Source organism: Durio zibethinus, chromosome 26, assembly GCF_047325235.1.
Source record: "Durio zibethinus cultivar Kanyao isolate XHJ-2024 chromosome 26, ASM4732523v1, whole genome shotgun sequence".
Lineage (NCBI taxonomy): Eukaryota > Viridiplantae > Streptophyta > Magnoliopsida > Malvales > Malvaceae > Durio > Durio zibethinus.
Genome location: NC_143187.1, coordinates 14,402,343 through 14,418,061, shown reverse-complemented (window position 1 = coordinate 14,418,061; position 15,719 = coordinate 14,402,343). Strand labels below are relative to the sequence as shown.

General features: G+C 33.3%; 1 protein-coding gene across 3 annotated transcripts; it reads right to left on the bottom strand.

Annotated features, from left to right (window-relative positions):
• Window positions 1-7,035: 7,035 nt before the first annotated feature.
• Window positions 7,036-14,118, bottom strand: LOC111275302 (putative galactinol--sucrose galactosyltransferase 2). Of its 3 annotated transcripts, XM_022860553.2 has the most exons (15): window positions 13,635-13,735; window positions 13,186-13,275; window positions 12,873-13,105; window positions 12,339-12,429; window positions 12,087-12,135; window positions 11,876-11,967; window positions 11,217-11,324; window positions 11,006-11,134; window positions 10,363-10,773; window positions 9,706-9,847; window positions 9,546-9,613; window positions 8,197-8,331; window positions 7,912-8,120; window positions 7,675-7,763; window positions 7,036-7,419 (listed from the first exon to the last, which is right to left on the bottom strand). In XM_022860553.2, exons 3-15 carry the CDS (start codon window positions 13,060-13,062, stop codon window positions 7,138-7,140), a joined length of 1,995 nt encoding a protein of 664 aa, XP_022716288.2. In that variant the 5' UTR covers window positions 13,063-13,105; window positions 13,186-13,275; window positions 13,635-13,735; the 3' UTR covers window positions 7,036-7,137. The 3 variants fall into 3 exon arrangements, with proteins under 3 accessions (XP_022716288.2, XP_022716286.2, XP_022716287.2); XM_022860551.2 differs by lacking the exon at window positions 13,186-13,275 and having other exon boundaries at window positions 13,635-14,118; XM_022860552.2 differs by lacking the exon at window positions 13,635-13,735 and having other exon boundaries at window positions 13,186-13,276.
• Between the last annotated feature and the right edge of the window lie 1,601 nt (window positions 14,119-15,719).

The window sequence follows — 15,719 nt, the reverse complement described above, 5'->3', positions numbered from 1 at the left end:
CTAAGGACACTGGTTAGTTAGGTCTTAAAAGTGAGATACTATCCTAATTCAACGTTCATGGATGCACAGTTGGGAAACAAGCCTTCTCTCACATGGAGAAGTATATGGATGGCTAGAGAGGTATTGTACAAAGGCTTAAGGTGGAAAGTGGGAAATGGTAAGAGCATCAACATTTGGGATGATAGCTGGTTACAATGAGTTGGCTTTTCAAAGTACAGTCACCAATGGGGGACGAGCAAAGGATAACAATGGTGGAAGACCCAATGGTCCACAAAGACTGAAATGGAACATGGGACTCATCCATGAAATCTTCACGTCAGATGAAGCGAAAATGATTTTTGCAACTCCAATCAGCAACATGGGCAGGCCAGATACACTAATATGGAATCATGACAACAAAGGTATGTATACTTTCAAAAGTGCTTATAAATGCTAGTGGATGAGAGGCAACAAAGAAGGATGGAAAGTGATATGGTGCAGCGAAGGCCAGAGATGGATTGGAGGATTGTCTGGAGGGAAACATACATCCAAAATTTTGGATGATGATCTGGAGAGCATGCAATAATGCCCTCCCAACTATGTACAATTTAAGCCGTAGGCGACTTCATCTGAGTAGTATGTGCATACGATGTGATGAACGGGAAGAATCGATGATACATGCAGTGTTACAGTGCTCTCATGCCTCAGAGATTTGGAGACAGCTTCATATGTATCAAAGCACTTGGAACAATCTCACAAAGATTGAAGATTGGAATACGAATGTTAGCAACAACTTGAACGAAGGTCAACTAGGAGTGTTCAAGACATCTATCTGGGGAATTTGGGGTGCACAAAACAAAGAGAAACATGGGGAAAGGATAAAGCCACCACAGGCTACTACTAGTTTCATTCAACAACATACAACAGAACATGAAAAAGGACAGTTAGAGAAATGGCGGAAACAAAATATAAATCATCAATGGTCCCAATCGAGAAAAGGTTTTTTCAATGTCAATTTTGATGGATCCTTTAATCTGCAGGAGATAAAAGGGGGGCAGGGATTATCGTCAGAGATCTCCGATTAGCAGTTTCAGAGGTTCCAGCAATCAAGCTTGGACTTGTTGGTGACCGGTTTCAAGCTGAGGCAAAAGCTGCGGTGCTTGCCATGCAATTTGCCCAAGATACAGGTTTTTACGAAAGTGTTGTTTGAAGGAGACTATTTGGTTTTAATCAAGAAGCTCAAGATGATAGAGGATGATCTTTCCCTTATAGACACTATTATAGATGAAGCTAGATGGAGGATCACTAGGTTTGACATCTACCAAATACTGCATGTGGGACGAACAAGTAATAAAGCAGGTCACCTGGTTGCACATCATAATCTAACTATTGATAAGGATGAATACTGGATTGAGGATTACCCTAATGTAATAGCTAACACTTTAGAGAAGGATTGTAATCAAGTTTGAGTAATGAAATCGTTTTATTTCAAAAAATATTAAGAAAGGGAAAGAAATTTGGAAGAAGAACAAGAAAGAAAAAAAATTAAGTAAAGCTTGTTAATTCTTATTTTTTTATTAATTTAATTTTAATTAAAATAACACATGCCGACTGATCTTTGGATCAGTTGATGTATTATTAAAGTTGGTGCTTGAAAGTTGTAGGTTCAAGAAAACTTATACCCAAAGGGTTAAAAGGTAAATTATGAACTTAAAAAAATTCCATACATTAATTGGCTGTTGCTTAACCTACCCTTACTAAACAACTCTAATCCTATATTCCCTATTTTAACCAATGTATGTTCATCACACGTTAAAAACTCAAACATGTATACTAACTTCAGTTTGGATAATGTTTCTTCAATACTTCTACTTACATTACATGCATGAGGTACCACCCATTTTTTTTTAAACTTAAAGACCCTTCATATACGCTAAAGCGTCATTACATTAGCAATAATGCTATCATGAATTAAGTTGGAACACTCCTCAACCCAGTACATTGACTCTTTTAGTGAAAATGCTTATTTTGCTAGCAAGTGAGCGGCACCATTGGCTTCTCTCCTCGCATGAACTACCTTACATGAGTTAAAACCATTCATCATCAGTCAGGCATCTTTTATCAAGTTTCCAATGGTAGACAGGTCTTTGGTTCCATCATTCAATTATTTTATTATACTAAAGGCATCTCCTTCTAACAAGATTGCTTGAAACCCCATGTTTTTTCCAAACACAAGTGCATTTTTAACTGCTACATATTTAGCCATTGAAGGTTAAGAAATCATATCTGTGACAATAGAGCAGCATCTAAGATGGTTCCTTCATGGTCCCTTATGATCACTCCACTCCCACCAACTCCATCCGCTTTGTTTAGTGCTCCATCAAATTTTACTTTCACATAAGATGTGGGGGTGAACTCTATCTTTCGACCACTTTTAAGCCTCCTCCATCCTTTACCTCGTTTGCCTTCTTGAATTCTTGTAGGTAATTTTTTGCAAAAGTTGTTTTCTTAACTGGTCCTCTGTACTCGTTATTTTTTATAAACATGTTCTGGCTATGCCATATTGCCCAGCACATCACCAGCGTGCCCTCAAAACTGCCTTGATCTACTTTTTCTGCATATGCCGCCAACCATCCAGTGTTATCTACAGCCACTTGATTCGTCCAACATGCATCCACCATCCAAGCCCTCCATACACTTTTAGAAAAATCGCATTTTGCAAAACATGCAGAATTGTTTCTTCTGCCTGCTTACGTCTCTGACACAGTGGTTCTACATTTATGTTTCTTCTTATAAGGTTACACTAGACCCGAAGTATGCCATGCTATAGTCTCCAACCAAGTATTTTTAATTATGTTGTAATATAATTAATAAGAATTACTTGTCATAATGGTTTTGAGGTCTGCTAAACAAATTTTAAGTTAAAATGGAGTTACCATAAATTTTTTTTGATTAGATGTGATTGGTCATCTGTTAAAATTTATTATTTTAATAAAATTTTAGAATTAATTAAAACTTTGTCAAAAAGATAATTTTTGGGTTTATGAAACAGTTTAGGTTTCGAGAGCCAGTTCGTACAGGAAAGATGAGCACTCTCACAGCACCTGTTAAAAATAATACCAATTAATTATATGTTATCTTTCAATTTGGACAAAAAGGGTCTTAATTTTGGTATTTAAAATTTAATTTCTTTAATTTTTCTTTAAAAACATATTTTATTTTTAGTATGCTTAAAAAAAAAACCTTACATATTGAAAAATCTCTAAAAATATTTTATTACTCTGATAATATTAAAACGAACCATCTCACCTAAAAAATCTTTAAGAATCACTACTCGAAATTTTTAAAAATTTTATATTAGACGATTCGACGATTCATATTTATTTCCCATATTTATATATTTTTTTTTAAAAAATGTAAAGCATAATTTCTATAATTTAAAATCAAATAATATTTTCTAGAAATTCATTTCTATGCCATTTATAAAAAAAAAAAAAAGAGAAATATATATCGAAAATTAATTTAAATGCTTCAATATATTAGCAGTATTTTAAATAAATTTTCTTACTTACATATTCTTAAAGAATTACTACTCAAAATTTTTTTTTGATCTTATCCTCGAAGATTTTTCGTTTTCTTCAATGTCTAAAAATCATGTAATAATATTATTATTCATAAATAGATTTATTTTTTTTAAAATGCATATTTCTATATAAAAAGACTATTCAAATTAAAGAAAATAATGATAAAATGAAGATTTTTTGTATTAAAAAGAAACTTCTAAATATTCTAATGCTTTAGCAATTTTTAAAAGATTTTTCTTACCTAGAGAATTCTCAAAAATCATTTTTTGGACTTTTCGGAATCCTATCATCAAAATTTTCATTTACATTTAAGATCATGTAATGCAAAATAATAAAGTAAAATATGACACCATAAAATGTATATTATTTTTTTTTATGTTACACTTTCATTACTGGTTTTAATTTTGTTTTAATCTCTTTAATTATTACACAATTGTCATTAAAAATTTCAAAAGGAACAAAGTAAATAAAATCTTTCATTAAAAATTTTTTTAGATATCCCAATATTTTGTTGGTATTTTTTTAGAAGAATTTTCTCACCTAAGAATTTTTTAATAATCTCTACTCGAATTTCCTTAAAATTTCATCTTCAGAGATTCATTTACTTTTTCCTTTCTCATTTAATTTTATTCTAGTTCTAATTTTTTTAATTTTTATTATTACTTAATGAATTAAATTTTTGAAAAATTAATTAATCACTATAGTCACGTATTATTATATTAATTTCATTATTAAAAGAGTAATTATATATTATTTTATCACTATATAATATAATTTTAGGAAATTAAATAAATAAAAATATTTTATATTGAATATATTTCTAAATACTCTATTTCTTTAGTAATATTTTTTAAAAAAATATTCTCACATAGAAATTTTAAAGAATCACTACTTGAGTTTCCTTAAAATCTCATCCTTGAAAATTTTTATTTATATTATTATTATTTGATATGAAACTAAAATGCAAATAAACGATAAATTGCATATAATAATAATAATTTACTGCATGAAATTAAATTGAACATAAAAGTTTAAACACCAAAGAGATTATAATGCATAAAATTCCAATTTTAATCAAGCAAGAGAAAAAGTAAACATGGACATGTGTTATACGAAGCATGCTTGGCACCTATAAGGAGCAACCACACTTTCTACCTCTTGCTTTGAAGTTTTCTCATATCAATGAATAAAAATGGGCAAAATCAAATTAATCTTTTTACCTATACTACTTTCCATTACTACTTGGATTAGACAATACAAGGAATGGGAAGAAAAAAAACTGACAACGCACAACCTATCTAAAGCCAATCCCTCATTATTAATTTGCAAAATTCTTAAAACTTCCAAGTCTTAGACCAACAGTTTGGTTTGTTTAAAAAGGAACTCCTCTTTTGCAACTTAAATCCTAGAGGAGAATAGACTCAAAAGGTGAACTTCCAAATCCAAAAAAAGGTGGCAAGCTGAGTTTGGAAACCCTTTCTATATCTTTTGTTTTTGCTGCGTCTTGGAAAGCTGTTGATGGAAACTGGTTTCAAAAATTTTTTTTTCATTTTTTGTTTGTTTTTACCGCACCTTGAAAAGCTATTGAACTTTTCATGTCTTCGTGAAACTTTCATTTATCAAAACAAGGATTTGGCAAACCAAAAATATAAACTTTCAAAGCAACGAATGGGATGAAAGCTGGTTTCAGAAAATTTTTTCATTTTTTTTTGTTTTTGCCGCACCTTGGAAAGCTATTAAACTCTCTATGCCTTCATAAAACTTTCATTTATCAAAACAAGATTTGGCAAACCAAAAACATGAACTTTCAAAGCAATGAATGGGATGGAAGCTGATTTCAGAAAATTTTTTTTCTTTTTTTTTTTTTTTGTTTTTGCCACACCTTGGAAAGCTATTGAACTCTCTATGCCTTCATGAAACTTTTATTTATCAAAACAAGGACTTGGCAAGGAGAAAACATGAAACTTCCCTATACTAACAACCCAAGTAGGTGCAAGCATAAAAAAAATTAAGCTTTTATTTTTTGTTGCACATCTAAAACTGGTTTATAAGCTGTAAAGTTTGTCCTCCTATTTATCCCTTTTATAAACCATAAGCTATCATACAAAGGAAAAGAGACAAGTAGACGCAAGGAACATGGAGCTTTAAACTCCTGTGTACGGACCAGAAAAAAAGAAAAAACACTAAAAAAAAGAAAGCTTTGGGCCTTTGTTAGCAGATTTCATATGAACAAACCAAAAAACAGCATAGATGGTAATAAGGGATGCGCTAGACCAGAAAACATGGAGAGAAGGAAAAAAACTTAACGTTTTCATGCACAATTCACTCTCCTCCTGTATTTCATAGATTATTTTCCTAATAAAACAAACTCCTTTAAAAAAAATAGAAAGTCACCAAATCCAAGGTAAAACCAACAAAATGAAAAAAATGGTGTCTTAAGTTTTCATAAATAGATCACTATGAAATCATAGCCATTTCCCAAACCTCCCGTTTAACCCTATGAACACTTGAAAACCGTCAGAAAGAAGAAAAAAAGTTTTAGAAATAATACTTTTTCCCAAATTCTTTCTTCCTTCTATTTTTTTTCGCTTTTGGTCTCCTATTATTTTCTTTTATCTTCTCTCCTCCTTCCTTTTTATCTTTTCCTCATTACTTCCTCAAAAATCCCAGATTGTTAAAAAAAAAAACTTTCGCTTTTTTTGTTCGTCCCTTTCCCCTTTTAAACTCCAACCTAGCCGACCCCCATATAGCTACTCCTTTTGTTTGTTTCTTCTCCTCTCCACTACTCTGAAACTAACACCACCAACCACTAACTTAGTTTGGTTTTTTTTGTTTGGTTCATATGCTGCAAGTGTGGTTCCCTTTTCCCTTTTGCGGCAAATCAGCTTATTTTTAGCTGAATCTTCCCTAGTCCATACAAGCCTCAATCCTTAAGCGAATGAAGATGGGTTCTGTAATGCCCAGCCATCATAGGTTTTGCTTTCCATTTGGGTTCTTCTCCTTTCTTATTTATTAGACCGAATAATGGGTCACGCTATAGACTCCATTTAGGCTTCATTTCGGCTTTGTAAATGACTTATAAAAAGGTCGCATTATGGGCTATTCATTGGATTTTAAAATGGACTTTTGTGGCGTATGCAATAGATCCTCTAAAATGAGTCAAATGTTAATAAGCCCAAAATATGGATTATAGTCCAAGTGTAAAAACGAATCCGAATTAATTATGTTAAATTATTTCAGATAAAGTCCAATGTCTACATTACTTGTATTTTTAGTTTTCTCTTATGCAAATATCACCTATTATTTCATTATTAATGTTATTAAAATATAATATAATTAATGAAAATTAGTTAATTATTTTTACTTGTCAAAGATATTTTGATCATGTCAAACAAAGTGTACGAATAACTAATACATGCATACTATTTTTTTTCTTATCTAAAGTAATTAATTATATCCACATTTGATTGAATTGAGTACTATTAAAAGTTCATTAGTTAATTAATTAATTCAGCTCATGTATATGACATTTAAGGCCTTAATTAATAAAATAAATAAAATAAAAATGGAGGCGTCAGTAACAAATGGCAATGTCCCAAGAGTTGACTGTGGCAGGAATGGTTATTGTAAGAAGATTGTCGTGGCCGTTGAAGTTAAATGCCTCATCTTTCAAGTTTATGGAGCAAGACTTGGGCTTTGTGTTAGAGTATGCTCCGAAGCAACCGGCTCCTCTCCCCTTAACATGTATTTTACAACCGGAAGAATCACCCAAGCTCTCAACTGTCTCCAGGGCTCCCCCAGAATTGTACATATTCATTAATCCAATTGCTGCAAACTCGATTTCCTCATCGTAAACCTGTGATTAATTGTCATTTGCTGTTAATATCACATGAAATCCCCACACATTGCTATTACATTACATATCTACTAACAAGAAATTAAAGAAAGAAATGTTAACTTAATTGTGCTTGCTTAATATAATGACGTTGTTATTTGAGAAAACAAATTATTAAGTTTAAAATGTAAATATCTATCTATCTATCTATCTATCTATCTATCTATCTTTAATTAATTAATTAGTTATGAGGGTTGACTGATTAGGAAAGCAAACCTTGATAGGAGATACGGTAAACACATCACACTCCAAAACTTTTAATGCAACGTTCAATGATCCTTCCATTGGCAATCGAGAAACAGCACCTAACAATTGTACCAAACAGACACAGCACATGTTCATCAATCTTCATCAAATCAAACAGATGATATATATCCTCATCTCATGCCTGAGTCATATATACATATGACCATGCACGAGACATGCTGATCATGAAGTAATCCTTTTTTTTACCTGTTTTGAAGGAAAAGACTGCGCAGTCTCCAGTCCATTGGTTTCCTGACGCCTCCTCAAAATACTCAACATCAGCAGGAGAGACCTGTCCAGAGAGCTCAGAACTAGCAGCCATCCGGACTGCCTTCTTCGTGCGAGGCCAGCTGCCTTGGCAATTGAAGACGCCAACAACTCCGGTACATTTGTTCAAATTCCATATCTTGAGAAGACTACAAAAACAAACAAACACCCAATTAACTCCAGGTATGAAAATTCTCGTGCACTACTTGAATTGAATTGAAATACCTCTTCCCATCCATGACTGGATCAGTGAATAAACAATCTCTAGATGGTCTTCCTGGGTATTTAGCTCTTAGTACTGACCCATCTGGAAGTACAAGCCTCTCAAGTATCTTGAAATCATGCTGTCCCGGTTTATCACTGTTACCATAAGTGAAATATTCCAAATTGTCAATTGATAAAAGAATAATATATATATATATATATATATATATATTATAAATTCTAGGTTTAGGGCCGGTACGTACATATTCAAGGCAGTATGTAAGTAATTTATAGCATATATATAGGACTATAATGCAACAGACAACATTTATATTTATGTCTTCATGAAACCTATAAACATGGTCACCTTTGTCGATATGTGGTAAGTCTCCATCGTTGACACTTTTTTTTTTTTGAGTATTTTTTATGTAATTTTGATAAATTTAACAAAAAAATTATTGTTCCCCTTAAATATTTGTTTCAGCCTTCTTTATAATTTTTTAAAAATACCAAAAAGAATTTTTTTTCTTTTTTTTTTTTTTTGTAGTTCTCACAAGTTACAAAAATCTGCTCTTTAATACATTTTCCATTCAAATTTCTTGTAATTTTGATAAATTATTGGAAAAATCTAACAATTTTTTCCATTCCACATTTTTTATAATTTTAACAAATATAGAAAAAACCCACATAAATCATTTTTTTCTACTTTTCTTTAGTTATGGGGTTCTTTTATCTTTTACGTTTTATATTCATCTCTTTTCTAATTTGAATAGAGTACTCCACTCAAATATATATATATATATATATATATATATATATATATATATATATGGACATGCGTGTGTGTGTGTGTGCAATTTTTTATGATTTTTTTGACACTTCAAAAAATGAGAAGAAATGAGATAGAAGAGAGTAGCAATAGGGAGAATGGGGCTATGGGTGAGAAAAAAATAAAATAAAAAATATATAATAAAATGGATAATAAAAAAGCTAAAACTAAAAATATTGTATTAAAGATACAAAAAAATCCGATTTATACTGATTTTTAAACTTTTTTTTATCTCCCCTTTTCTCTCTCTTCTTTAATGTTTTTTACCTTGCACTTATTATAGTCCTACACATACTATAAGAAAAATATTTATCTATCTTATTATTAAAGTTTTTAAAGGCATTTGAGTACAATATAAATGTGTTTATGATAAAGAGGAGCTCTTTAAGTACAAGTTCAATCATGTGAGGATTTTTTTATTCAATGATTATATATATATATATATATATATATTTGGTACATATAACATATGTTTCATATATATAACCTTGTATAACTAATAATTTCTTATGCGGTTATACCATCGGAAAAACGCACTTACCTGACATAAACCCCACAACCTCCCACAGCTCTAGCAACAGCATGAAACTCTGCTGCATCATGAAGACTCTAAAAAAGTTGTTAAGAGGCTGATAAATGTACGATACTGATAAATAGAAATTTAGAAAAAGAGGAAAAAGTAAAGGGACATAATTCCATACATAAAACATGTCCCAGTCTGGGACAAAAACTTCACCCAGAAATATGCTGTTAAAAGCCACAGCAGCTACATGTTGCGCCTGTGCTGTAGGATCTTCTGGATAGTAGTCATCAGAGGCTCGTGAAATAGCACTTTGTTTTGAACTGCAGCAACAAAGGCAGGGCAGGCTAATCATAATGTTACTCTACAAAAGTTATAATCATGTGAACTATATAGAATGAACAACACATAAGGTAAGTTCATTTTAAACAATTGATGTGAAAACTTATTTATTTCGCACTTTACTTGACTGCAATGGAATAAAAATTTTAAATAATTTGGCGATACTACCAGCACTCAAAACTTGACAGCCTAAAACCATCTAAAGTCTCTTGCTAAAAAAAAAAAAATCTCCGTAATGATGAATGTAGTAATCCAATTCAAAGTCCTTGAAACGTCTGATAGAAGTATGACTTTGACTACTAAAATCACTCAAATAATTCACCCAGAGGAGACCTAAACATACCTATTAATTAATGTGCCTGGTTCTGCTAGCTGTTACATGCAACTCAAGATTCAAAAAATAAATAAATAAATAAACTTGATGGATTCATTTTTCTCTTATTTCTCTAAGGAAAATGCAGAACTTGGTATGCTTTAGGAAGCACAAGTTACATACTGGTAAATGGAGTCTGTGCTCTGAGCCATGCAACAAATTATGCTGTTGTCTTTGAAGTTGGTAGCTATGGACCTTTCAAGTGCTTGTTGAAACCATCTTGTAAGTGACACTCGACCATATAAACCTGCAGAGATGGTTTCTAATATGTTCTGGGCATCAACTTTAACCCCATCCACATCTTGTGAAACAAGGTAGCTGTGTAGATCATCATAAAACTGAGATATTTTATCGGGATCAATCACACCAATACCATACTTCCCCATAGAATCCATTGATATATCCCTCATATTTGCTAAATATCCTGGTGATAGGATAGGGTATCGCAATTTTGGATCATAACTTGTAGTTTCCAGCGCATTTGGAACAAGGCCACCCCAATACCCCAGCAGGGCATGCCAAACATAGACATACCTGACAATTTAGAAAAATCCAAAGTAAGATGAAATCTCCTGGATGTGTCAAACATATATGAAATAGAGTAAAGACACTTTCTGAGAAGAGTCTTGAGATGAAAATCATGTTTGCATTAGTTCTCCTCACCGATATAATGTGTTAATCCTAGGTCGTGTCAGATTCCATCATAATTAAAACAGAGGGGAAGAATATGAGAGAACCTCTAGTGCAAGGTCTGCAAAAAGCTTACTTTAGGTCAAAAGTTCTCTTAATATCTGAAATAAATTCTTTTAGATCACTGGGCGCCTTGCTTTTAGCTTCATTGTCTATTCTCCGAAATTTCTTATTTTCTTTAATGCTGGCCAATCTGCCTCCAAACCTGAAAGTTGGAGGGGAGGAGGTTGGGTTGAGAACCAATATATGTTCTTTAAAATAAATAAAAGGACACAGAGTGAGCTTACTGTGACCCTTCAACAAATGGCTCCCCTTCTTTTTGAAACTCATTAACCGTGTCTTGCCACCCATCATCTATTAGCAAAAACCTTGCAGGTGTCCCTCCCTGGGATAAACTGTATGTGACAGAATAGAAGAGAGAGATGAAAACGATGCTACAAAAAAAATGCACAAACAAAACTAAAAGATTTGAAGGGAACATTGTTGAAAATAGTTATCCTAATGGAGTAATAAACCCTTGCAGAAGGAACAACCACATTGGACAAAAGCATAATGAAGCAACTTCCAGGGCAAATTTCAAAGCTGATCAAGGAGCATTATGAGGCTATTTCAAAATGATGTATTTTACACTGCAGTCATGAATAGGCAAAACAGCTTAACTATTTTCTCCATTTTTCCTTTTTGCCATGTAATATCAACAGCTTAATATTATACTCCGAGCAGTGAACAAATACTAGAAATATAGAATCAAGAACGCAAGAATTTTCGAGCTTTGAACATATACATATACAAATTAATTCTTATTTGCCTTATGCTTTCTAAAACACAGAAATGAACAACAATGAATATATATTAGAACCCAATGCAAGAAATTTTCACTTTGCATATCAATCTGTAATTCAGTTTGCTATGTTTAGCGAGCACATGAATCCAGAACTATATTAACCTCATTAAGCCATCCTTAATTCCTTGGGGATTAACTTCTGTGTAGAATGCATCCCATGTGCACCAACCAAACCAATCTAGCATTCCAGGCATCTGCATTTGAAAAGCATCAAACATGCACATTACATATTTCGGTTCTGATTCTTTTATGTCTTAAGGAAAAAAACTTACCCTTAGTTGATCACTAGATATAAAATGGTAGGCCAACTTGCCTGTTTGGTTTCACGGAGAGTAAAGGTTCCCAACTGCTTCTCCAGAATCCTGATTATTGTTCAAAGCATAAATAAGAAAGTATCATCGTATTTCTAGCTAAGTACAAATTGAATGGTGAGCCAATCAGGTAGCTTGGTGTCATCAGATCTATATCACATATATATCACTTGTCTGATATAACATAAGTCCAATGACAGTTGGTAGCTGTATATCATATATATACTTAACGTTTGCTCAGAGAGCTGACCTACATCATAGAATCCTTCACCAAATCAAATGGATGGTTTCCATAGTTAACAAAAATTGCTTTCAAGGATTGTGATGTAACTATAGCAGGGTCACCTGTAAAAATACAGAAAATATCCAAATCATTAGACTACATAAACAGAAAATTAAGATGGTTAGTAAGAATAACCAAGAAGCTTTTTCTCTGCCCCATTTTTTCTTTTGTCATCTCTTCTTCAAGAAGTGGAAGTCTACTCCATTCTTAGCCACTTTAATGTTACTGTCTCTTTAATCCCAATTGAACCTAGGCCCAGCTAAACAAAACTACCGTCTGATCTTATCAAATTGAATGCATGAATCATTAGGGTCATGATAGAATTCTAGAACCACAATTCAACTGGTAGTGATGTTTATTGGTCAAGTTTATGCAGTGTCCCAGGTATACTTTGATGTTTTATTGACAAGGAAGACTTCTTCACCACTCTAGTTTGTTTCGTCATATATTGAGAAAAATTAGAAAAATGAATCACCAAAATACATATCCTGGAGCCAATACTGACCGCTTTCAACACAAAACTCAAGTTCATCTGAGGAGTTGCCTTGCAAACTGCTTCTAAATTTGCCATCTAGAACAGGCAAGAAAATGATATAAGTAGAATGACCAGAAGTTGGTCCTTCTTTTGCTTCCAAGAGCAGCATCTGAGTTTCAAGAGGAATGTCACTTCCTGAACTCCCCACCCGTGGTATCATCCACCAAAGTTTAAATCTAAAGAGACAGAGTAACCTGACATCCCTGCATCAAGCAGACACCATAAAATGTTGCCATTGAACTTGACAAAAGTCACCATAAGAAAGGAGAGCATATCAATTTACCCAAATATTTTCCTCAATGCTTCCAGTTTTGCAGGCCTCGATTATTTTAATCTACGGAAAATCTACTTTTAAGGAGAAAGGAATTTGTCGCTGAAAGAATAACATGATTCTAAAGTTTGATGAACACATTTAAATAACATAAAACAATGATAATTGCATGAAATAAACAAAACGCCCGAGTTACACTATGTAACATTGTAATTAACTAAAGCTGATTAATACGCAAAATATCGAATCTTTTATGAAAACGTTTAATCCTTGCATAGGAACAATTAATAGGCCTCGGCCCTATGATCTTTCAAATGAAGGAAAATCAAAGTGATGTGAATTTACTCGCATTATGATATTAAAAGGAACTTAATTACGTAAAGAGAACAGAATACCAACAGATTTAATTACGTGTAATGAAAATTCTAAAACTAAGCTAAAACAAAAAAAAAAAAATTTACTTAATGACTCCAAGCTTGAATACATGTCGGGAGCTGCTGTCCGAGGAAGTGGCACCCACAAACGCGGAGGTATCCGATAATGGCGTGACAACAATGTTTCCGGGGACATCTTTCAAGGTTTCCTTGCCATTAATACTGAGATTCCCTTCTTTAAGGATGGGTCTTGTTGTAAGAAACATGTGCTGTCTCCATTTCTGGGTAAGAAGCAAAGACCTACGTGACAAGAAGCTCTGCCTCTGGCTTAGGTTGGTGAACAGAAAGGGAGTGCAGAAAGGAGAGTTGGGTCGCAGATCAGACAAGACATTAGCGGCGGAGTGAAGCCGGGTCACCGTATTCATGGTTCTTCTGGCAGTTAAAAACCGTTGAGAAGGGGAGTAATCGACTACTGTGCTACTATTATTTATGGGCAATGGAGGGAGGATATATGTTATGACACTTGGTTCATAGTTGATAGGCCAAAAGATGACGACTGGCCGCTCCTTGGTCACCACCTTTACTTACCTTCCACATGATATCTAAATGTTGCCCACTTTTTGTCAATTTCAATCTTGTTTGGAGTTTAAACATCCTCTCATTTTTTACAGGACAAAGATGCCCCCAAGTTTCTTTAATTATTCTTGAGAACAACATTACTTCTGTTCGGGGTTTCTTTTCCCTACGCAGAAATTATTGCTTTTACCTTTCATTAAATAAATGAAAAAAAAAAGACACATACATGACGTCCTGCCAAGTGCCTCGTACGCTTTTCTAATTGGATTTTTTTTTTTCTCTCTTTATATGGATTAAGAAATCAGTTTAGCAACAAGACAAAGAAACAATGTCCAAGGTTTGAAGTTCATGACTTGGATCAGAAATACTACGAATTTCGATGGTCTCAACTCACTAGCTAGCACCACTAGCTAGCACAAGGATTTTACTTTTGGAATCTTAACAGGAAAAACGAGTGCTGAATAAATAAATGATCCTAAAAATATTTCCACTAATACATTTCTTTTTCACATGTAATGAATTAAAATAAAATAAAAGACCTTCAAAGTTTATTAAGTCCTAACCTAAATCTTAGAAACCGCTGCAACAAACCACGATTGGACTCCTTACATAATGCTTTCCGTTTGTCCATGTCAGTCCTCCAAAAACATAATCCTTAGCTGCACCAGCCCACTTATTAACTTTAAGAGTGACCTTAAAGCTCTTCTCCTCGCTAATATTCTCAAATTTCAATATGCTAAGCTCGACGGAAGCCGAAATCCCTAGTGGCTCTCTAACACGAGCAGCATAAGTGCCTGGCATGCCAACATTTTTCAACTTCCGAGTTATGGTGACTGAGCCAGAGAGTTTGGGAACCGCTATGGATGGGTAGTACTTTTAGTTCATAGGATTGCTTGATTCTGGACATGTTGGAGGACATCTAGTGGCCAAAAAGCTATAATGATTTTTTTTCTATATTACAAGCTTTCAACAAATAATCAAGGGTGATTTTCACATTTGTGCTGACTTAATATGTCAGGTCAATTTGATATACGTAGTATCACATCAGTTTGATACTGTCCTTATTATCCTCTAATGATCTTCATCACTTATGTATAAATATAAAGGTCCAAACACCATTAAGGTAAGTTCATCTTACTCCTAATTCTTCTTATTACTTTTCTTCTCATCTCACCTATTTTAACTTACACGTCAGAGTGCAAACACAAGGAACACTCTCTACTTTGTCTCTGATTGTCATTATCTTTTATTTTTCCAAAAGTGCTCTAAGATTAGAGCTCGACACAAACATTTGACATGCCAAGTAGGGGCCTTCCTTTTCCACTCACTAGCCAAACACGAAACAATGCCACCAAGGAAAAGAACCTTAGAAGAAGGAGAGACGGCCATCCTAACTGAAACAAAAACACATAATAGTCAACACTCAAAATGACTTCTCCCATCACAGACAAGCCCGACGGTTAAACAATTTTAGGCCTTGATCCAGCAAATACAGGCCCTTAAACAAATGTTGCAGACCATAACCCCACCACAAGTTTTAAAAGTGCCTGACCTAATTACCCTTGGCCAAGGAGCAATAGTAAAACAACCAAGTTA